The sequence below is a fragment of the Pagrus major genome, chromosome 14 (genome assembly GCF_040436345.1).
Source record: "Pagrus major chromosome 14, Pma_NU_1.0".
Lineage (NCBI taxonomy): Eukaryota > Metazoa > Chordata > Actinopteri > Spariformes > Sparidae > Pagrus > Pagrus major.
In genome coordinates this window covers 2,604,860-2,629,420 of record NC_133228.1, presented here as the reverse complement: position 1 = coordinate 2,629,420, position 24,561 = coordinate 2,604,860, and the positions used below count along the sequence as shown (strand labels likewise).

Sequence of the window (24,561 nt, the reverse complement as noted above, 5' to 3'; positions counted from 1 at the left end):
CCAAGACAACATGACTCAGGGAGTTGCTACAGCACAACACGGTATTTGAATGGACTGCTCGACATGAGAAGGAGTGGAAAAAATTAAAGGAAACTGTAACTACAGAGCCAGTCCTCACATCCTTTGACCCATCAAAACCAACAAAGATCTCCACCGATGCCTCAAAAGATGGCTTGGGAGCTGTACTGCTACAAATGCATGAAGACAAATGGCAACCTGTAGCACATGCGTCTAGATCAATGTCAAAAGGAGTCTGCCCAGGGTTCTACCCTGTGCGTGTGGACTTGTGTATGGCTAATGGACTGCTGCTGGGACAAAACAGGATTGTCATCCCACAATCCATGCGTCAGGACATGCTTCAGCGTATTCATGAGGGACATCTGGGTGTGGAGAAATGTAAAAGGAGAGCGAGAGAAGCAGTTTATTAGCCGGGCATCAACGAAGACATAGAGGAGATGATACAGAAATGTGAAACATGTCTCAAACATCACTACAAACAAGCAAAAGAGCCTATGCTAATAGCAGACCCACCCACTGCACCATGGCAAAAAGTAGGCACTGATTTATATCATCTGCATGGCAAGGACTATCTTCAGGTGATAGACTATTATTCTAACTATCCAGAAGTTGCACAATTGTCGAGTACATCAGCACAGTCTGTCATCACGCACGTGGTTTTTTGCCAGACATGGAATTCCACAATGTGTCGTCAGTGACAATGGTCCACAATATGACTGTGGTGAGATTAGTAAATTTGCAAAGCAATATGAATTTCAACATGTCACCTCTAGCCCTTTGTATCCGCAGGCTAATGGACAGGCAGAAAAAGGGGTCCAAATTGTAAAGAGACTGTTAAAAAAGGCAAAAGACTGTAAAGCTGACCCTTACCTGGCTTTGCCAAGCTACAGGGCTGCAGCTCTGGAGTGTGGAGCATCCCCTGCTGAACTACTCATGCATTGCAAGCTGCGCACCACACTTCCACACATTCCAAGACACAAGGATAACAAAAACAACGACAAACTGACTGACAAAAGGATGAGACTCAAGCACAGACAGAAAATGAACTATGACAAAACAGCAAGGCATCTGGAACCTCTTCAGGAAAGGGATGTTGTGAGGATTGAGGGCCCTGAGTACTGGGACAGGAAAGCAACAGTCCTCAGTGAAGTAGGTCCCAGGTCTTTTGTGGTTAAGACAAAGAATGGACAAGTGTTAAGGAGAAACAGGAGAAGTCTGTTAAAGACTCAGGACATTGAGAATCAAGCCGAGGAGACTGCATCTGAACAGCAAGAGGGTGCTACACCAGATGTGCACCACAGCGAGCCTCCTTCACCTTCCCCAATGACTGTGACACTCAGAAGGTCTACCAGACCTAGGAAGCCTCCTGAGAGGCTCATAGAACAAGAGTGAACTGTTCAACTAATAAATGTGAAAGAAAGTTGTTGACATTTGGCACTGTTATAAAAAAAAAAGGATTGTTAATCCTTGTGCTGAATGTGATATGTTATAATGGGTTATTGACTGTTACAGTTGTGTAAAATGTGAAGAACAATACTGTATATCAGTGTTTGGTATTCATTTGATTTGATCAAGGAGATTAATGGTATTTTGAAATACGTATAGAGTCTATGGGCTAGACTACATTTTGTGTTGCACGGAGTTGATGTAATGGTTCATGTTGTGTTTGCCTGTTTGGAAGGGGGATGTAGTGATATGTGGTAGCAGAAGGTCACCCATAGGTGGCAGTGTAACCTCAAGGGGCCTCTGAGAGACTGAATGTGATTACAGGAGTAGAAGAAGTTCTTGAGTGAGACAGCGTGGCTGTGTCCAAATTCAGGGTCTGCAGCCCTCGAAGGGCGCATTTGAAGGCCAATTACGTCACAACGCCGCGTGAAGGCTGTCCAAATTCGAAGGCTCCTTCAAATGCAGCCCACAAATGCAGCCTGCACTTCCCACTTTTTGGAGGACACACCGCTACTATCCTTCACGGCCTGCTATATCCCAAGATCCTTTGCGCACCGCTGCTCAGTCCCAAAACAGAAGAGGAAGCAAGAGAAAATGGCGACATCAAGTGGCGCAGACATGACATTTAAATTTAAGTAATGGGTTTGTACTCGGTTTTTAGTCATTTGAACATCCAACACCAGATATGTTAAACTTCAAGGGACTATAAAACCTCCAAATTTCAACTTTCAGTTAAAATACGTGACGCTGGTACTGCTATGGTAAATATAGTTGTTATTCACCAATGGGTTAATGTTTATTTTGTAATGTTGATAATTCAATTTAGATTTGACACATTGTACACACACAAATAAATGTACACGTTTGATAGATTTGAACCAAAACAGACTTTAATGCATGAACACCTGGTGACGCAACCAGGAAATACTCCGAAGGCTCAACCCTCCCATTTAACAACGGTGGACGCGGCCTTCAAGGTCTCTCCGAAGGACCCGGCCTCCGTGGGCTGCAAAGGCCGCGTCCTTGAAGGCTGCAGCCCCTGAATTTGGACACAGCCCATGTGTTACAAAATAAACAGCTAGCTGAAGCTAGCATAAAGTTCAAGTTGAAGCTTTATTTATAAGCACAAGAACTTTACAGTGCCTTTCAAGATAGAAGTAACAGAAACTGACTTAAGGGTGTTTGAGTCAAAGAGAGAGCCTGCTTCTAGCCAACTTTCCTCCTCTCCTTCTCGAATCTTTCGATCCAGTCGACTTAATGCTCTTGACACAATGAACTTAGAAATCTCTACACATAGATCCACTCTTTGACGTATTTCCTGGTCTGGAGTTGAGACTTTGCGTGGACATCTGCAAAAAGACTTTTGACATCACCGATGATATAATTAAGCAGATCCTCAGCAGATCCTTGTGTTACGACAAGGGCCTAGGGGAAACCCTGGCGCAACATGAAAATGAAACTCCCCTCTTCCCATCCCCCAAGCACCACCAGCAGCAAAGCATTTTTGAAGGTTTTATTTAAAAACACATCTAGAACACAAACAGACATGCTGGCAGTCTGGCTGAGAGAGGAGAGCCCTCAGTAACTGGGAAGAGCTGGCCTTTAAACTTCTGGCTTCAAGGCAGGAACCAATCAGCTCCCTGGAAAACCTACACTCACTCAAACACACCTACAACCAATCTCTCTCTGTCACACACACACACAGGTAACAGAGAGGGGCATTTAAGCACAGAGCCAATTAAAACACATGTTTATACAACCTCTGGGGTCGTAACACCTCCCCCCTTAAAACATTTCTCCCCTAAAGAAATGTTCAATTTCAGAGACGCAATAGGGTGTTCAGCTATCACAAGTCTGACCCACTCTGTCAGGCTGAACCACACAGTCTACATAAAAGTGATACTTCATCTTCTGCACTGGATGAAAATCAGTGGGTGCCACTCCCACTAACAAAATGGCTACCACCATGAGGAGAGAACACAAAACCAAATGCATAATTACTGTGGTAACACACACCACAAAACAGCAACAGGTGACCAACACAACAGTAAGTGCAACAGCCACAAAACGAAAGGGTCACAACAAGTAGATAAACTACAGAATTTCTGCCATCCACTAACAGCAGCACACATAGACCCAACACAAGTGAACTCCCACTACTACGACACAAAATAGACACCTTGTGGTCTCAAACCACACGTTACTGTAATGGAGATAGTAACCCAGAAACAAAATGACTGGACACACTGGGAAGCCACACCCATCACTCAAGATCCACTGATCTGTGGACTGACTCCATCCCAAACACACTAACTGTAATTAAATACACTAAAGCAGTAACACCTACGTGACCACACCAAAAGTGGACTGCAACAACCACCACACAAAAGGCATCACTCTGTAGTCACCACTACACACATATGTTGCCAGCTTACACCTACGCTGCAACCACAAGTGACCCAACAAAAGTGGAGTACAGTTACCACAAAGGTCACAAACTACTAATTACTGCACAAAAGTATTAATTACAGCTACACATCACAACGTGACCAAAACAAAAGCAGCCATCTCACACAAAACCAAGTTGTTGTGCAAAGTATAAAACTAAGGGAAACTGCAGAGATACCCAAACTTTACCTGCCAACCAAGATGGCTAACTTACCTAGCTAGTCTTTAGTGGCTTGCCAAGCTCGAGGCGTCTTTAAACGCTGAACTCAGTGCATCACCGAAGACCAGGAATCTAGTCAACTGCAATACGCTGAAGTGTGCCCCCACTCAGGATTACCACCAAAAATAAAAAAGGCAAAATAATAAAGTGGCAAATTCTTGAACTTGCCCGGCAGCTATCTAGTCAGGGTGCTAAGTCAAAAACAGAACTTAACATGCAGCAACAATAACAAATTATCTAACAAACGAGATGACCACTACACTTAACTAAAGGCCACTAATACAGACAAAAACTGAATCACATGTACCGCACCTCATGGACATTCGGATCCCGGACGAGCCCCCAACTGCTACAACCAGGGCCTAGGGGAAACCCTGGCGCAATATGAAAATGAGACTCCCATCTTCCCATCCCTCAAGCACCATCAGCAGCAAAGCATTTTTGAAGGTTTTATGTAAAAACACATCTAGAACACAAACAGACATGCTGGCAGTCTGGTTGAGAGAGGAGAGCCCTCAGGAACTGGGAAGAGCTGGCCTTTAAACTTCTGGCTTCAAGGCAGGAACCAATCAGCTCCCTGGACAACCTACACTAGCCCTTTTCACACAGAGACGCCGCATTATTGCCGCAGCGGAGGTTTGCCAATTCTCCGCCGCTGTTTGTTCACACAGAGCCAAGCAGCTCTGGCGTAAAGACGCACCAGTGTGTAATTCACACAGAAAGCCAGCGCTGCGGCTCCAAAAGAGGCAAACACGTCATGATGATAACGTGTGTGTTTTTTTCAATGTGTTTCCCCCGGTGTCCTCCTGTTAATCTAAACATGTACCCGCTGACTGTTTATAATCATATGGATGCTGTTATTCTGGAACGTGACAAAGTTACGTTTTTCATTCTAAATTATATAATTACATAATCACCATCAGTAAACAGGAGGCTGTCTGACTCTGTCACTCGCAGGGAGGGAGGCTGTTTTCTGGGGGAAAGTTCACTGAAGTCTCGGTCGGGAGGCTGACCGTCGCGGTGACTTTTTTCATGGCGACAAACACTTGGTGAGTAAAACTTTTTTGCCAGGGACAGGCTTCTGTGACGAAGAGTCGATCGGACAGACAGGATGACAGACACTTCTCCACGTATAACTGGCGCAGCGAAATTTCATCCCTCGCCGCATCTGAGACTTTCACACAGAGGAGGATGCGGAGAATTGGCGCAGGATCCCTGCACTCAAACGGCAGTGTGAATGAGGCTACTCACTCAAACACACCTGCAACCAATCTCACATGCACACACACATACACACACACACACACACACACACACTCAGGTAACAGAGAGGGGTATTTAAACACAGAGGCAATTGAAACACATACAATAGAAATGTAATACGACCTCTGGGGTCGTAACAACTGTGATAATGGCTGCTCAGCAGATTTAGCATGTATTCTCCATTTGTTGTAAATATAGTTGAACCTTTGTTGAAGTACTTTAATTTTTCTGTCTTGCATATCTTTGCCCTTCTCTGTTAGAGTTCTGGTTCTTTTACCTTGTCTAGCTGGGTATTTTCACTATCCCTATCACTGTTCCTTACCTGACTTGTAGGCTCACTTGGCTCTGACATCATCAAATCTCTGCTTTAAATTGACCAAGTTTGTAAATAGAAAATGTTCTGTATGAAACCTCTACATTAACTTTTAACACCTGCTCAAATGTAAATGTCACTTAAATGTAAATACAATACAAATACAATACAATTAAACCAAATAAAATGTTATGACTTTCAATAATAGTATCTCAAAAGAGGTCAAAATGCATTTAGAAAATAAATTGAAAATGTGCAGAAAATGGCCTGATTCAGCTTCAAAATGCACTTAGAAAGGCTTAGAAAACCTCTATAAAAATGGCAAATAGCCTTCACTTATTACTTACAAAAACACACTTAACATTTGGGATATAAAAGGTTCAATAAATAAAGTGTATACACTTTAATTGTGGCACTTACAATGAAAAAAAATATTGACAATTTAAATTTGGCTTAGATGTGTCTATGTATCTATATGGCAAGCTTCAATTACATTATGTAAGGAAATAAGTCAAACATTTACCTCACACCAGGGTAAGCATTCACAGCAAAAGTCATTGAGCAAACCTTTACAAAGCCTTCTTCTTCTTAGATCACTCTTCGCTTTTTATGGCTCTTGAAGATGCTACACCTTAAAACTATGTGCCTTTTCTTACTTCTTTATGTGGCGTATAGTCCGTGTTTTCTGCTCATCCGCAGTCCTCTGCTGCTCCATAAACTGTGGACATGTTGTGGTAAGCCTGCCAATCCTTAATGTTGCCGCATCGTTAATAGATGCCCACTTAGGATAGGTAGGATAGGTAGGATATCAGAAGTGCTTGAGGATGGTTTCATTTTTCCTAGCAAGGCTACAATATTACCTAAGGACACAGGAGAAAGGGAGTTCAAGATATAAAAACTATCAGTGAGAGGACTGGATGAGGGTGAGCACTTGCCATAACCTGGATGATTGATAACCTTCATCAACGTGAGATATTTGCCCCAACGTTAGCAACCTTGTCTATAAAATGAATGAGAACGCTATTGCAGTCAATGTTAGAGAAGATTGGTAAGTTAGAAGTGGTGGGAGAGACAATATTGTTTATAGGACTTTGGGATTTTTTCTTATTGGAAGATATTAGGTTGGTGAAGTAAGACGCTCTCTCAACCTTCATCATATCATTGAGGGTTAGAGTTATTCTCTAGGGTTTAGAGAAGTAACAAGGATGCAGCCTGAGTACTATGGTTTTCCATAGGTATTCAGTCTGTTGACATTTCCGCCTTTAACTTCAGATTTTTTCAATTATCCATGGGGATGGCGTTTTGGAGGGGATCTTTCTAAGTTTCAGGGGAGCCACTTTATTCAGCACCAGGGAGCAGTGGTTATGAAAAGATTGGACAAAGGTGTCAATATTTCTATAATTTAAAACATTATTGCAATAAAACAACATGGAGAAGTTGACAGCTACAGCGTCATTCAGGAAACGGGAGCATTTCAAATGGCAGGATGATGAAGGCTGAGTCTCTAATGAGGAGTAAATGTCAAATAATATACATTTGTGGTCACTGACACATAAATCCTTTGAACCGAGAAATTCAATATCTAAGCTATGTGTAAAAACAGGGTCCAAAGTGTGCCCACCAGTGTGTGTTGGGCCAGAAACGTGCTGCTTAAAATCAAAGGACTCAGTGACATTTATAAATTCAGAGGCAAATTACAATTAGTGCAATCAATACAAGAGTGTTAAGGCTGCTAAAAAAAAAGAGTCAAAAGAAAGATTCATCATTAATGGATTCTGAGGAATATGACTTTGAATAGTATGTTTGGAAACACTGATTGATCTCTTGGGATTCTTTAATTTTAATTCCCATCTCATTATTAATTCTAATTATAGATTGATCAGTATTCTTTTGTCGTAATTGGTGAGCCCAAATTTTTCCAATCTTTTCACTGCACTCTTGTGTATTAATTTATTCATAAGTTTTCAGCATTTTTTGTGGACAAGAGAGAGAGAATACTAGATACTCTTTTATCTCTTTGAAATTAATTTGACAAATCTTGAATCTGAAAGGAGTAAGGTATTGAGACAGATTGAGAGCGTGTAGTTGGTATGCATAGGGTCATCAATCATCAGATCAGAGCATGATCTGATATTACTATTGCCTGATATTCACATTCTGTAACTAATGGAAGCAGTTCATTGTCTAGAAAAAAGAATCAATGCGTGAATATGTTTTATTGACCGGTGAATAGAAAGAGTAACTTCTGCTCTAACTTCTGTAGCAGACACCATCCTGTCTTCGCTGCAGTTTTCAGACATCATTAAACGCTGATTTTGCTTGTGCAACACTCAGTGGATAGTCAGTGGAATATGAAGATCGTAGCTCTGTTGTATTGTAGTGAACCAGCTTCTCTGGCCCAGTGGAGGACTTCAATGCAGTCTTGATAGTAGTGGAGCTTTGCTATTATGGCTAGGGGTTGCCATCCGGTCTCTTTGGTTGAAGAGCCCGATGAGATCTGTCAACCAGCAAAACATTATCCATTTTAAGAGTCTCTTTGATCTATTTTGAGACAAAGACCAGGGAGCTCCACCACATTTTGGTATATTGATGTTTGATCGTCTCAACCCCCTCCATGTCCAGTTACTTCTCCTGTAGGCTCACCACATTTTTTTCAAGATTCTGCACGGTGTTCTGTAGGGATGTTATGTCATCCAAGCAGGCTAGAGGCCCCTTTCCACATCCGACACTGTTGTTTTAATTGTGTCCAAGTCGGAATGCAGCACTGTGGTGTTACTTGCAAGCTTCATTTTAACCACTTGTAATTCCGACTTAATCTCACCAAATTCCAGGAAACACAATCAGGACACTGTCCTGACATTAGCTTTCATGTCCATCATATCTGTCTGCTCAGCGGGCTCGGACATGTTCCTAGATGTAGCAGCAACTGACTTGCTAGCAGTAACGCCTTCCCAGTGTTCCTGTACTTATGTGGACTGTTCTCCATTTACATGAAAAATAAAAACATCAACCAGTTGCGGAGTCTTGGCGACACTTTAGGTTATCTTTTCTATATCTTATTGTCGATGAGGGATGCCAAAAAAAGAGTTAAATCAAATTTCTTGCAGAGCACACCTGACACACAACCTACTCCATTATCTGCTCGCTAGCATCCTCTGGGTGGTTTTAATCAGCCGCTGTAGAGCCTTCCTGTCCTGGGCCGTGATGAACTGTGCCAGTTTGTGATGTTTCCAGTCAGGATGCTTTCTATGGCTCCTCTGTAAATGTTGATGACAATTTGCGTAGTCCTTCTGACAAACCAACCAACAAACAGACATGGGTTAAAGCATACCACCTTTGTGAAGGTAAAAAATAAAAACTGTCCCAATGCTCTGGAACACATAGATTTTTTAAGCCCCTTGAGGCATATGGGTGATTTGTGATCTTGTGCTGTAAAAATAGAATTGACTTGACTTATAAACTGCTGGAATGAAACTAAAAAAATAACCTGCAATGAACTCTGTCATTGAGAAAAGAAGAAGGGTGAAAGAACATCTGATAATGATGAACTGAGTTTTGAGGGTACATTTTATTTTCCCCTTATTGAAGTTATTTTTCCCATGTAAGTATTCATTTCAGTTAGACATAATTTTTTCTCTTTCAATTGTAAACAGTTGGGACCCCACAGATAAAAGTGGAAAAGGACAGGTTGTAACGAATCAGCTGCTGCTGTTATGTCAGAGGCTGTAGCTGTGGCAATAACCGCGCCAGCACTGAGGGTGGCAGTAACATTCCCACCGTACCTCTGTGTCGACAGAGAAGAGGAGGAAACCCGTAAAGTGCCTGTTTACTTTGCTTTACGTCCACCGACAGTCGGTTGTCGGTAAAACGGGGTAGGGCCACCGTTCTCCGTCAAGCTAGCCGGAGTTTGACACGAGAAAAGGCGATTGTGCCGCCAGAGTGAATGCAGCACCGCAGCTCAAGCACATTTCTGATGAGTCTGCCGATAATAAGCATTTTCTTTTGAACGTACTGACCGGAAGTTGTGTTTGTAACTCTCGGAGGTTTGACCCTGCTCAGGCCACAGTCAATGCAGATCCATAACGCTTGGCTGAATATAAAGCAGAAACGTAAGCTAACGGTACATGTATGTGATACATAAAACACTGAAGGAACCGTGAAATTAAATACACATGGATCCCAACCGGATAATCCAGGCTCTGAAAGGGACTATCGACCCTAATCTGAGGATAGCGGCGGAGAATGAACTCAATCAGGTGGGTGAGCTAAAGTAGTTGTTTGTTTTTTGTTTGTTTGTGTGTTCCGGGTAGGAGGCATCATGGACCGTTCTGGCCCAGAAATTATGCCGGTGTTCGTGGAGGAGGGGAGGCCGTGATTTTGGGATGTCGCTCGGCATCGGCCGGGTAATTCTTCAGCCCATGTTTGGGAGTTTTATATCAGGCCGGTGATCAGCAGTTTGACTGAACTGTTCCTCACACCGACTCAGTAAGCTGCGTCGAAGAACAATAGGCGTCAGATGTGACAGCCATCATGAACCAGCAGGAACTTTTTCATGTCAATACTAGAGTTCACTGAAACACTTCAGAGCTCTGCTGCTGCTGCTGCTGCTGCTGCTGTTTCAGTCAACAAATGGTCAGTTTAGGAGAACTGTAGCGATCAGCCCCCCTAAATAACTGATTGATAAAAAGGTGAATGGTTTATTGGATCATAGTTTGGCTCAAGCTTAATATCTATTCAAGCTTTTTTCTTACAGAAAATGGACCTGTGTTAGAAAATGTTAACTGATCATCATTCAGAAACACATTTACCTGTATATCTGTTTACTTCACATTGCAATCGAGTTTCTGCATCATAACCACACCAATTTAAATATTAGATAGTTTAGTTTTATATTGACACATAGTTGAATGATTTACCATGGTCTTATATGATGTTCTCAAACCCATTTACTCAGCTGTCTTAATTCCATTAGAAACTAAATTCTGGTGTTCTGCCAATCGAGCTGCACGGTGCTGGGCTGTCAGCACAGGTCCCACGAGAGGACATCGGGCCCTCATGCCACCCTCATGGAGTCTGTTTCTGACAGTTTGGTCAAGAACATGCACACCAATAGCCTGCAGGAGGTCATTTTGTAGGGCTCTGGCAGTGATCCTGAGCTGTGGAAATTTCTCGATTTTAAGATGCATTGCAGTGCGGACGTGGAAGATCCTAGTATTTTTTAAACCGACATCTACGACATGTCAGATTTTAGGAATCAACTGTCAACTTTGCCGTCCAACTCTGAGAGAGGTGTGTGCAGCAGAGTCAATACATGCCTTATCTTAAAGTTGCCATGTGAAACAATATTATTGTAGATTACAACAAACATGTAAGGTACTGCAGATGGATAAATGTTTTGTTTTGTGTAATGTTTATGTATTGAAAAGATGCAGCTTTTATTTTGTAGACTTATGTAGATGCCATACACTGAGATGCATCGAGAATGGTTTTGCATTTGAATCTTTAACGGATGAATTGTAATGGAATCGCGAGGCTAGCGAAGATTCACACCTCTAGTGCTCCTCCTGTTCCTATTCTCAAAAAGGCACAGATAACAGTCCTGCTGCCGGGTTGATGACCCTGTCCAGTTCTTCTCGTGTAACAGCCAGTCTCCTGGTATCTCCTCCATGCTTTTGAGACTGTGCTGGGAGACGCAGCAAACCTTCTTGCGACTGCACGTATGAATGTGCCATCCTGGAGGAGCTGGATTACCTGTGCAACCTGATCGGGCTGCAGATACCGCCTCATGCTAACGGTGGTGACAAGGACAGTAGCAGAACCCAAAACTAGAGAAGAATTAGCCAGGAAGGATAAGGAGAGAGCAATTGTCTGTGGCCACCGCATGCAACACCATTAAATTTTGGGGGTTCGTCTTGCTTCTGCCTCTCCAGAGGCGCCTGTTTTCTCCATTTCACACCTGTTGTCACTTTCATTTGTACCAAAGCATGTGAAGATGATTCACAATCACTTGTGCTTCCTAATTGGACAGATTGATATCCCTGAAGTTTAACTGACTTGGTGTTATACTGTGACAGTATGGCTGGGAGGGTCAAAAAACAAAGACATTTCAGAAAATACAACATTTCTCATTTCAGAAAATACAACATTTCTCATTTCAGAAAACACAACATTTCACATTTCAGAAAGCACAACGTTCCAGAAAACACAATATTCCAGAAAACACAATGTTTCAAAAAACACAATGTTTCAGAAACCACTTTTCAAAGAGCACATTTCAGAAAACGCATGATTTCAGGAAAAAAAAAAAAAAAACACCTTTCAGAAAACACAGCATTTCACATTTCAGAAAACACAGCATTTCACATTTCAGAAAACACAGCATTTCACATTTCAGAAAACACATTTCAGAAGACACAAGATTTCAAATTTTCAAAAACACAAGATTTCAAATTTTCAAAAACACAAGATTTCAAATTTTCAAAAACACAAGATTTCAAATTCTCGAAAACACATTTCACATTTCAGAAAACAGAAAATTTCACATTTCAGACAACAGAAAATTTCACATTTCAGAATACACATTTCTCATATCAGAATACACATTTCACATTTCAGAAAACACATTTCAGAAAATGCCACATTTCACATTTCAGAAAACACAACATTTCACATTTCAGAAAACACAACATTTCACATTTCAGAAAACACAACATTTCACATTTCAGAAAACACAACATTTCACATTTCAGAAAATGCAACATTTCACATTTCAGAAAACACAAAATTCAGAAAACACCACATTTCCAACAACACATTTCACATTCCAGAAAACACAATGTTTCAAAAAACACAATGTTTCAGAAAACGCATCATTTCAGGAAAAAAAAAACACCTTTCAGGAAACACAGCATTTCACATTTCAGAAAACACATTTCAGAATACACAAGATTTCACATTTCAGAAGTTGCAACATTTCACATTTCAGAAAACACAAAATTCAGAAAACACCACATTTCCAACAACACATTTCACATTCCAGAAAACACAATGTTTCAAAAAACACAATGTTTCAGAAAACGCATCATTTCAGGAAAAAAAAAACACCTTTCAGGAAACACAGCATTTCACATTTCAGAAAACACATTTCAGAATACACAAGATTTCAAATTTCAGAATACACATTTCACATTTCAGAAAACACAGCATGTCACATTTCAGAAAACACAACATTTCACATTTCAGAAAACACATTTCAGAATACACAAGATTTCACATTTCAGAAAACACATTTCAGAAAACACAACATTTCACATTTCAGAATACACATTTCACATTTCAGAATACACAAGATTTCACATTTCAGAACACACATTTCACATTTCAGAATACACATTTCACATTTCAGAAAACAACATGTCACATTTTCGAAAACACAAGATTTCAAATTTTCGAAAACACATTTCACATTTCAGAATACACATTTCACATTTCAGAAAACACAACATTTCACATTTCAGAATACACATTTCACATTTCAGAAAACACAACATTTCACATTTCAGAATACACATTTCACATTTCAAAATACACATTTCACATTTCAGAATACACATTTCATATTTCAGAATACACATTTCACATTTCAGAAAACGGGAAATTTCACATTTCAGAAAACTGCATTTCACATTTCAGAAAACTGCATTTCACATTTCAGAAAACGCAACATTTCACATTTCAGAACACAGCATTTCACATTTCAGAAAACGCAACATTTCACATTTCAGAAAACAGCATTTCACATTTCAGAAAACGCAACATTTCACATTTCAGAAAACACAACATTTCACATTTCAGAAAACACAACATTTCACATTTCAGAAAACACAACATTTCACATTTCAGAAAACACAACATTTCACATTTCAGAAAACACAACATTTCACATTTCAGAAAACGCATTTCAGAAAACACGAGATTTCAAATTTCCGAAAACACATTTCACATTTCAGAAGACACATTTCACATTTCAGAATACATATTTCACATGTCAGAAAACACATTTCACATTTCAGAAAACACAACATTTCACATTTCAGAAGACACATTTCACATTTCAGAAAACACATTTCACATTTCAGAAAACACAACATTTCACATTTCAGAATACACATTTCACATTTCAGAATACACATTTCACATTTCAGAAAACACGAGATTTCAAAATTTCAAAAACACAAGATTTCACATTTCAGAATACACATTTCACATTTCAGAATACACATTTCATATTTCAGAATGCACATTTCACATTTCAGAATACACATTTCTCATACCAGAATACACATTTCACATTTCAGAAAACACAACATTTCACATTTCAGAAAACACAACATTTCACATTTCAGAAAACATAACATTTCACATTTCAGAAAACACAACATTTCACATTTCAGAAAACACAACATTTCACATTTCAGAAAACGCAAGATTTCACATTTCAGAAAACACATTTCACATTTCAGAAAACACATTTCAGAAAACACGAGGATTCAAATTTTCGAAAACACTTCACATTTCAGAATACACATTTCACATTTCAGAATACACATTTCACATTTCAGAAAACACAACATTTCACATTTCAGAATACACATTTCACATTTCAGAATACACATTTCACATTTCAGAATACACATTTCTCATATCAGAATACACATTTCACATTTCAGAAAACACATTTCAGAAAATGCCACATTTCACATTTCAGAAAACACAACATTTCACATTTCAGAAAACACAACATTTCACATTTCAGAAAACACAACATTTCACATTTCAGAAAATGCAACATTTCACATTTCAGAAAACACAAAATTCAGAAAACACCACATTTCCAACAACACATTTCACATTCCAGAAAACACAATGTTTCAAAAAACACAATGTTTCAGAAAACGCATCATTTCAGGAAAAAAAAAACACCTTTCAGGAAACACAGCATTTCACATTTCAGAAAACACATTTCAGAATACACAAGATTTCAAATTTCAGAATACACATTTCACATTTCAGAAAACACAGCATGTCACATTTCAGAAAACACAACATTTCACATTTCAGAAAACACATTTCAGAATACACAAGATTTCACATTTCAGAACACACATTTCACATTTCAGAATACACATTTCACATTTCAGAAAACACAACGTCACATTTTCGAAAACACAAGATTTCAAATTTTCGAAAACACATTTCACATTTCAGAATACACATTTCACATTTCAGAAAACACAACATTTCACATTTCAGAATACACATTTCACATTTCAGAATACACATTTCACATTTCAAAATACACATTTCACATTTCAGAATACACATTTCATATTTCAGAATACACAACATGTCACATTTTCGAAAACACAAGATTTCAAATTTTCGAAAACACATTTCACATTTCAGAATACACATTTCACATTTCAGAAAACACAACATTTCACATTTCAGAATACACATTTCACATTTCAGAATACACAAGATTTCACATTTCAGAACACACATTTCACATTTCAGAATACACATTTCACATTTCAGAAAACAACATGTCACATTTTCGAAAACACAAGATTTCAAATTTTCGAAAACACATTTCACATTTCAGAATACACATTTCACATTTCAGAAAACACAACATTTCACATTTCAGAATACACATTTCACATTTCAAAATACACATTTCACATTTCAGAATACACATTTCATATTTCAGAATACACATTTCACATTTCAGAAAACGGGAAATTTCACATTTCAGAAAACTGCATTTCACATTTCAGAAAACGCAACATTTCACATTTCAGAAAACTGCATTTCACATTTCAGAAAACGCAACATTTCACATTTCAGAACACAGCATTTCACATTTCAGAAAACAGCATTTCACATTTCAGAAAACGCAACATTTCACATTTCAGAAAACACAACATTTCACATTTCAGAAAACACAACATTTCACATTTCAGAAAACACAACATTTCACATTTCAGAAAACGCATTTCAGAAAACACGAGATTTCAAATTTCCGAAAACACATTTCACATTTCAGAAGACACATTTCACATTTCAGAATACATATTTCACATGTCAGAAAACACATTTCACATTTCAGAAAACACAACATTTCACATTTCAGAAGACACATTTCACATGTCAGAAAACACATTTCACATTTCAGAAAACACAACATTTCACATTTCAGAATACACATTTCACATTTCAGAATACACATTTCACATTTCAGAAAACACGAGATTTCAAAATTTCAAAAACACAAGATTTCACATTTCAGAATACACATTTCACATTTCAGAATACACATTTCATATTTCAGAATGCACATTTCACATTTCAGAATACACATTTCTCATACCAGAATACACATTTCACATTTCAGAAAACACAACATTTCACATTTCAGAAAACACAACATTTCACATTTCAGAAAACACAACATTTCACATTTCAGAAAACACATTTCACATTTCAGAAAACGCAAGATTTCACATTTCAGAAAACACATTTCACATTTCAGAAAACACGTTTCAGAAAACACGAGGATTCAAATTTTCGAAAACACTTCACATTTCAGAATACACATTTCACATTTCAGAATACACATTTCACATTTCAGAAAACACAACATTTCACATTTCAGAATACACATTTCAGAATACACATTTCACATTTCAGAATACACATTTCACATTTCAGAATACACATTTCACATTTCAGAATACACATTTCACATTTCAGAAAACAGCATGTCACATTTCAGAATACACATTTCACATTTCAGAATACACATTTCACATTTCAGAATACACATTTCACATTTCAGAATACACATTTCACATTTCAGAATACACATTTCACATTTCAGAATACACATTTCACATTTCAGAATACACATTTCACATTTCAGAATACACATTTCACATTTCAGAATACACATTTCACATTTCAGAAAACAGCATTTCACATTTCAGAAAACAGCATTTCACATTTCAGAAAACGCAACATTTCACATTTCAGAACACACAGCATTTCACATTTCAGAAAACGCAACATTTCACATTTCAGAAAATGCAACATTTCACATTTCAGAAAACACAACATTTCACATTTCAGAAAACACAACATTTCACATTTCAGAAAACAGCATTTCACATTTCAGAAAACGCAACATTTCACATTTCAGAAAACAGCATTTCACATTTCAGAAAACAGCATTTCACATTTCAGAAAACAGCATTTCACATTTCAGAAAACGCAGCATTTCACATTTCAGAAAACGCAACATTTCACATTTCAGAAAACACGAGATTTCAAATTTTTGGAAAACACGAGATTTCAAATTTCCGAAAACACATTTCAGAATACACATTTTATATGTCAGAAAACACATTTCACATTTCAGAATACACATTTCACATGTCAGAAAACACATTTCACATGTCAGAAAACACATTTCACATTTCAGAATACACATTTCACATTTCAGAATACACATTTCACATTTCAGAAAACGCGACATTTCACATTTCAGAAGACGCGACATTTCACATTTCGAAAACACGACATTTCACATTTCGAAAACACGACATTTCACATTTCGAAAACACGACATTTCAAAATTTCGAAAACACGACATTTCAAAATTTCGAAAACACACAACATTTCACATTTCAGAATACACATTTCACATTTCAGAATACACATTTCACATTTCAGAAAACACGAGATTTCAAAATTTCAAAAACACAAGATTTCACATTTCAGAATACACATTTCACATTTCAGAATACACATTTCACATTTCAGAATACACATTTCATATTTCAGAATGCACATTTCACATTTCAGAAAACACATTTCACATTTCAGAAAACGCAAGATTTCACATTTCAGAAAACACATTTCACATTTCAGAAAACACATTTCAGAAAACACGAGGATTCAAATTTTCGAAAACACTTCACATTTCAGAATACACATTTCACATTTCAGAATACACATTTCACATTTCAGAAAACACAACATTTCACATTTCAGAATACACATTTCACATTTCAGAATACACATTTCACATTTCAGAATACACATTTCACATTTCAGAAAACAGCATGTCACATTTCAGAATACACATTTCACATTTCAGAATACACATTTCACATTTCAGAATACACATTTCACATTTCAGAATACACATTTCACATTTCAGAATACACATTTCACATTTCAGAAAACAGCATTTCACATTTCAGAAAACAGCATTTCACATTTCAGAAAACAGCATTTCACATTTCAGAAAACGCAACATTTCACATTTCAGAACACACAGCATTTCACATTTCAGAAAACGCAACATTTCACATTTCAGAAAATGCAACATTTCACATTTCAGAAAACACAACATTTCACATTTCAGAAAACACAACATTTCACATTTCAGAAAACAGCATTTCACATTTCAGAAAACGCAACATTTCACATTTCAGAAAACAGCATTTCACATTTCAGAAAACAGCATTTCACATTTCAGAAAACAGCATTTCACATTTCAGAAAACAGCATTTCACATTTCAGAAAACGCAGCATTTCACATTTCAGAAAACGCAACATTTCACATTTCAGAAAACACGAGATTTCAAATTTTTGGAAAACACGAGATTTCAAATTTCCGAAAACACATTTCAGAATACACATTTCACATGTCAGAAAACACATTTCACATTTCAGAATACACATTTCACATTTCAGAAAACGCGACATTTCACATTTCGAAAACACGACATTTCACATTTCGAAAACACGACATTTCAAAATTTCGAAAACACGACATTTCAAAATTAAGAAAACACGACATTTCGAAAACACGACATTTCAAAATTTTGAAAACACGACATTTCAAAATTTAGAAAACACGACATTTCAAAATTTCGAAAACACGACATTTCAAAATTTCGAAAACACATTTCACATTTCAGAAAACACATTTCACATTTCAGAAAACACATTTCACATTTCAGAACACACAGCACAGAAAACACATTTCACATTTCAGAAAACACATTTCACATTTCAGAACACACAGCATTTCGAAAATTTAAAATCTCGTGTTTTCTGAAATGTGTTTTCTGAAATGTGAAATGTTGTGTTTTCTGAAATGTGAAATGTTGTGTTTTCTGAAATGTGAAATGTTGCGTTTTCTGAAATGTGAAATGCTGTTTTCTGAAATGTGAAATGCTGTGTGTTTTCAGAAAACAGCATTTCACATTTCAGAAAACAGCATTTCACATTTCAGAAAACGCAACATTTCACATTTCAGAACACACAGCATTTCACATTTCAGAAAACACAACATTTCACATTTCAGAAAATGCAACATTTCACATTTCAGAAAACACAACATTTCACATTTCAGAAAACACAACATTTCACATTTCAGAAAACAGCATTTCACATTTCAGAAAACGCAACATTTCACATTTCAGAAAACAGCATTTCACATTTCAGAAAACAGCATTTCACATTTCAGAAAACAGCATTTCACATTTCAGAAAACGCAGCATTTCACATTTCAGAAAACGCAACATTTCACATTTCAGAAAACACGAGATTTCAAATTTTTGGAAAACACGAGATTTCAAATTTCCGAAAACACATTTCAGAATACACATTTCACATGTCAGAAAACACATTTCACATGTCAGAAAACACATTTCACATTTCAGAATACACATTTCACATTTCAGAAAACGCGACATTTCACATTTCAGAAGACGCGACATTTCACATTTCGAAAACACGACATTTCACATTTCGAAAACACGACATTTCAAAATTTAGAAAACACGACATTTCAAAATTTAGAAAACACATTTCGAAAACACGACATTTCAAAATTTTGAAAACACGACATTTCAAAATTTCGAAAACACGACATTTCAAAATTTAGAAAACACGACATTTCAAAATTTCGAAAACACGACATTTCAAAATTTCGAAAACACGACATTTCAAAATTTCGAAAACACGACATTTCAAAATTTCGAAAACACATTTCACATTTCAGAAAACACATTTCACATTTCAGAAAACACATTTCACATTTCAGAACACACAGCACAGAAAACACATTTCACATTTCAGAAAACACATTTCACATTTCAGAACACACAGCATTTCGAAAATTTAAAATCTCGTGTTTTCTGAAATGTGTTTTCTGAAATGTGAAATGTTGTGTTTTCTGAAATGTGAAATGTTGTGTTTTCTGAAATGTGAAATGTTGCGTTTTCTGAAATGTGAAATGCTGTTTTCTGAAATGTGAAATGCTGTGTGTTTTCGAAAACACATTTCAGAAAACACGAGATTTTAAATTTTCGAAAACACGAGATTTCAAAATTTAGAAAACACGACATTTCAAAATTTAGAAAACACGACATTTCAAAATTTAGAAAACACGACATTTCAAAATTTAGAAAACACATTTCACATTTCAGAAAACACATTTCAGAAAACACATTTCACATTTCAGAAAACACATTTCACATTTCAGAAAACACATTTCACATTTCAGAAAACACAACATTTCACATTTCAGAATACACATTTCACATTTCAGAATACACATTTCACATTTCAGAATACACATTTCTCATATCAGAATAAACATTTATTGTGTGCTCTCAGTCTCAGTCCTAATTCTTCTGACAGGTCATTATTTTTCTGAAATGTTGTTGGTTCATGATCCCTGACATATATTTCAGTATTTTGAAATCTTCTCAAAAGCACTTCATAAATGTTTGTACTGGGAGACAAAATCAAATATCACAATGTTTTTGTCCAAATACTCCAGTATTAATATTTTGACAACATTGTCGGAATGATTTTGTACTTCAACAAAATATAACACAATGAGATTTCTGATCAATCATCAGTAATGTGGATATTATGATATTACATAAGTGGATAAAGGTTAGTATTCGAACAAGTAGAACAGTCTGGTAAGTTTAGAAAATAACATCACTTTACTGTAAAGCAGCCTGTAAAACCAGGAAAAACGGTATATTGTCTCATTTCATGATAAGAAATATAAAATGGATATATTTCCCAGCCCTAGCATTTTCAAAAATATTTTGTCGTACAACACACACGAGTGGAGAATATAAATGGTTAGATAACAAGGAGTTAGAAATACTCCACATGTCCTTTACTGGTTGTAATTTACTAAGTCTTCTCTGTGTGTTTTAGTCCTACAAGATCATCAACTTCGCTCCAACCCTGCTTCAGATCATTGTGTCTGAGCAGGTGGAGTTTCCTGTTCGACAGGCAGGTAAGACTTTAAAACATTACTGCTGTTGTTTTATGGACTGTGGTTTTGCATATCACTTATCATTGTGTTCAAATACTAGCCCTTTTCACACAGAGACTCCGCATTATCACCACAACAAAGGCTCCCCTTTACACTGCCTGTGTTTGTTCACATTGAACCAAGCAGCAGTGCTGCGGAACCAAAAGAGGCGTGACAGTACACATCATGACGTTGACATCCGTGTGTTTTTTCTCAACGTGCTTTCCCCCCGGTTTCCACCTGTTAATCTAGACATGATTTGGCCGACTGTTTAAATTAATATGAATGCAGTTATAATGCCTTGTGATTAAGATCCTGATCCACCATGCATCCTGGAAAATGAAAAAGTTTTTTGCTCACAATGACATAATTACATAATCACCATCAGTAAACAGCTGACCCTGTCTAGCTCTCACTCGCCGGGAGGCATGTTGTTTTCTGGGGGAAAGTTCATTGAAGTCTAAGTCAGGAGGGCTCAGTGTCTTATTTTTATGATTTTTATGATATGAAGTTGCCAGAGACATTAACTACAACAGCACAGTAGTGGAAGGCGACAAAGACATGGTGAGCTAAAGTTTTTGCTCTAAATCATGTCACACAATCACCGCCATTCAACTGCAGAAGCCGCCTGGCTCTACTGCCGGGGACAGACGCTGTTTTTCAGGCAGAAATGTGACGAAGAGTCGGTAGGACAGACAGGATGACACTTTTCCATGTATGGATGCAGTATTTTTTTCCTCATATAAGTTGCCAAAGACAATACCATTTACTACATTACTGTCCTGTAACATTGCTTTGTGGGTTGAAGTATGGGTCATTTCTCTTTTATTTGACGACTGAAGGATCTGTTTAGCTGTCAGACTGTGAACACCATCAGACCGACACACCCCTGTTCCAAGCTGCCGGCTTTTCCATTCACACAGATGCCGTCTCACCTCTGTTGTGGCTTTGATACTACCTCCAGAGGTGGAATGAAACTGTCCCCCCTATCCGCAGCTGTAACTTTCACACAGAGGGCAAGGCAGAGTACCGGCACATCATTCTTGCATTAAAGATAATATAATGACACAGCTTTGGCCAAGGTATTTTTTAGAGTTGTTCTGGAACCGCGCTACTTCCCAGCAGCATCTCTATTACATGTATGCAACTTCACAGATTTTTTGAGACCAACTAGATGGATACAGTGCAAAACTGTGTTTTTATGTGCATGTTTGCCCATTCCTCTGTCTGTGTGTGTGTGTGTGTGTGTGTGTGTAGCGGCCATCTACTTGAAGAACATGGTCAGTCAGTACTGGCAGGACAGGGAGCCGTCCCTGGGGGAGGTTGTCTTTCCCTTCAATATCCACGAGAACGACAGGCAGCAGATCAGAGACCACATAGTGGAGGGCATAATCCGCTGTCCAGAGTCCATACGGTACAGAGACTGAATTCATGCATGCACACATGCACACACAAACACACAGCTTGATTCAACCACTTACCTCTCATGAAAAGCATCATTAAAATCTAAATTCAACACTTAGGTTTTACAGATGCAGCATCTTAAAACTTCCCTTTCCTCTGTGACAGGGCCCTAACCAGTCTGTGACGGGTCTATGAAGCAATCTTATGCAAAACAAAACAAAGGCAAAAGTCCCTGTTGAGTCTGCCTTGAATGCTCCAGAAATCGTGGCATTTCCCAAGCTGGATAAATACTGCATATATAAACAAAAAAATGCTTAGCTAGCTCGAGGTTGTTATAACAAAAATACCTGCTGAAGAAAAATATTTTCCACAGACAGATTTAGGCTACCATGTATCTGCAATCTAACTTCAGAGTGTTGAAATGTATAGAAAAAATATCAATGTAATAATTTCCAAAATCAATATGTTTTAACCTAATGAAATACTCGAATACTCGAAATACTCAAATACGCTTGAATCCATATTTGTTGGTGTTTAGCCTTCCAAAAACAACTGTTGGTACTGTGGCAAAAAAAAAAACGTTTGCCCTCGGATTTTTGCGCACACACCTGACAGCATGGTCTAACTGCTCGGTCGGTGATCATATTTGTATTTGAAATATTTGGTTTGAAAATTTCACTGGGTGTGGGTGGTTACAAGACACATGAACTGTGACACATTTTCAGCAGAAATGATTGTCATTGCACTGTATAATTGTTTCTGATATTTTTATCAGAAATTCCTCACGCAGTGGCAGATGATTAAAGAGATTCAATCAGTTTATAAAAGTGTGTTCACTTTGGCCATCCCAACAGGTCTCCCAGACCCCCACACTCCTCTGGTGGCTGCAGGGCTGTTGAACCAATTACAGAATTTGTCCCACATTTTGTCAGCGTGCGTCCGCAGACACACAGAGCTCAAACAGATCTTGCGTGCGCTCTCTCTAAACCCCAATCAAACTGTCTAGACTTGGCAGTGCTGATAAAATATAAAACAAGAATCTGTTACTACACTACCTATTCATCCCCTAACATGCTATGAGGAACACTGTTAGTGTAGTGCTTAGCTAAAATAGAGAAAGCTCATGAACCGGAAATCCCCACTATTTTGTTTATGTACTGTGAAAACAGAGGCTAAAAAACTCTTATGGGACTGTAAAACAAGATGGTGATGAAATGTAATACAATGTTGTTTGATATCAGCTGGGGAAAAACACGGACTCCCTTTCTCTGTTTGCTCTGGTTATGTAGCATAACAATTTCAAAAATAGCAGTGGGTTGCAATCGACTGGGAACCGGCTGGCAGTTGGCTAGTAGCTGAAAGACCTTTGGTTGGAAGGGGAAAATCAAGGCGGCTGCATCTGAAACTTGGATGTGAAGTTTTTCAACTTTCGTGTACATTTTATGAAGTGCACAGTGGGTGCCTGAGTGATATGCACACACTGAGTGAACATATCTGGTAACTGACTGATGCAATATGTTTTTATGTTCTTGCTCTGTCTGTAGCGCCCAGCTGACCATGTGTCTGCGAGCCATCATCAAACACGACTTCCCCGGCCGCTGGACCGCCATAGTGGACAAGATCGGCATGTACCTGCAGTCTCAGAACAGTGGCAGCTGGTACGGCAGCCTGTTGGCTCTCTACCAGCTGGTCAAAACATATGAGTGAGTAACCTGTAAATGTTCCTCTGTTTCACCTCACTGCCCTGAACATCCCTCCTGGGGAGCTAATAGCCCTCCCATCACAACTACAGATTATTTTAGTACCATTGTTAATGATGGTCCGAGGTCATCTTAGTGTTAAAATGCTATTGGGAAACACCCATATTTATACTTTCTAAAAGATTAGAGTTTATAGACTGTATTCACACAGTGGCCAGTGGTCATGCTCAGGGTGGAGAGCTCAAATGCTGGGATAATGTTGCTGTGTTTCAAGTTGCAAGTCATATAAACAAAGGCAATCTGACAAATTGTTGTAATTTTACTGCTTCTCAAT

General features: G+C 38.0%; 1 protein-coding gene across 4 annotated transcripts in view; it reads left to right on the top strand.

The window, feature by feature from the left end:
* The first annotated feature begins 9,597 nt into the window (after positions 1-9,597).
* Positions 9,598-24,561, top strand: part of ipo8 (importin 8) — a 52,679-nt gene continuing 37,715 nt past the window's right edge. For all 4 annotated transcript variants that reach the window (XM_073481207.1, XM_073481206.1, XM_073481205.1 and 1 more), the window contains exons 1-4: positions 9,598-9,964; positions 21,024-21,105; positions 22,381-22,537; positions 24,072-24,230. In XM_073481207.1, coding sequence (XP_073337308.1) covers positions 9,881-9,964; positions 21,024-21,105; positions 22,381-22,537; positions 24,072-24,230 — 482 coding nt within the window. In that variant the 5' untranslated portion in view covers positions 9,598-9,880. The remainder of the gene's footprint in view (positions 9,965-21,023; positions 21,106-22,380; positions 22,538-24,071; positions 24,231-24,561) is intronic.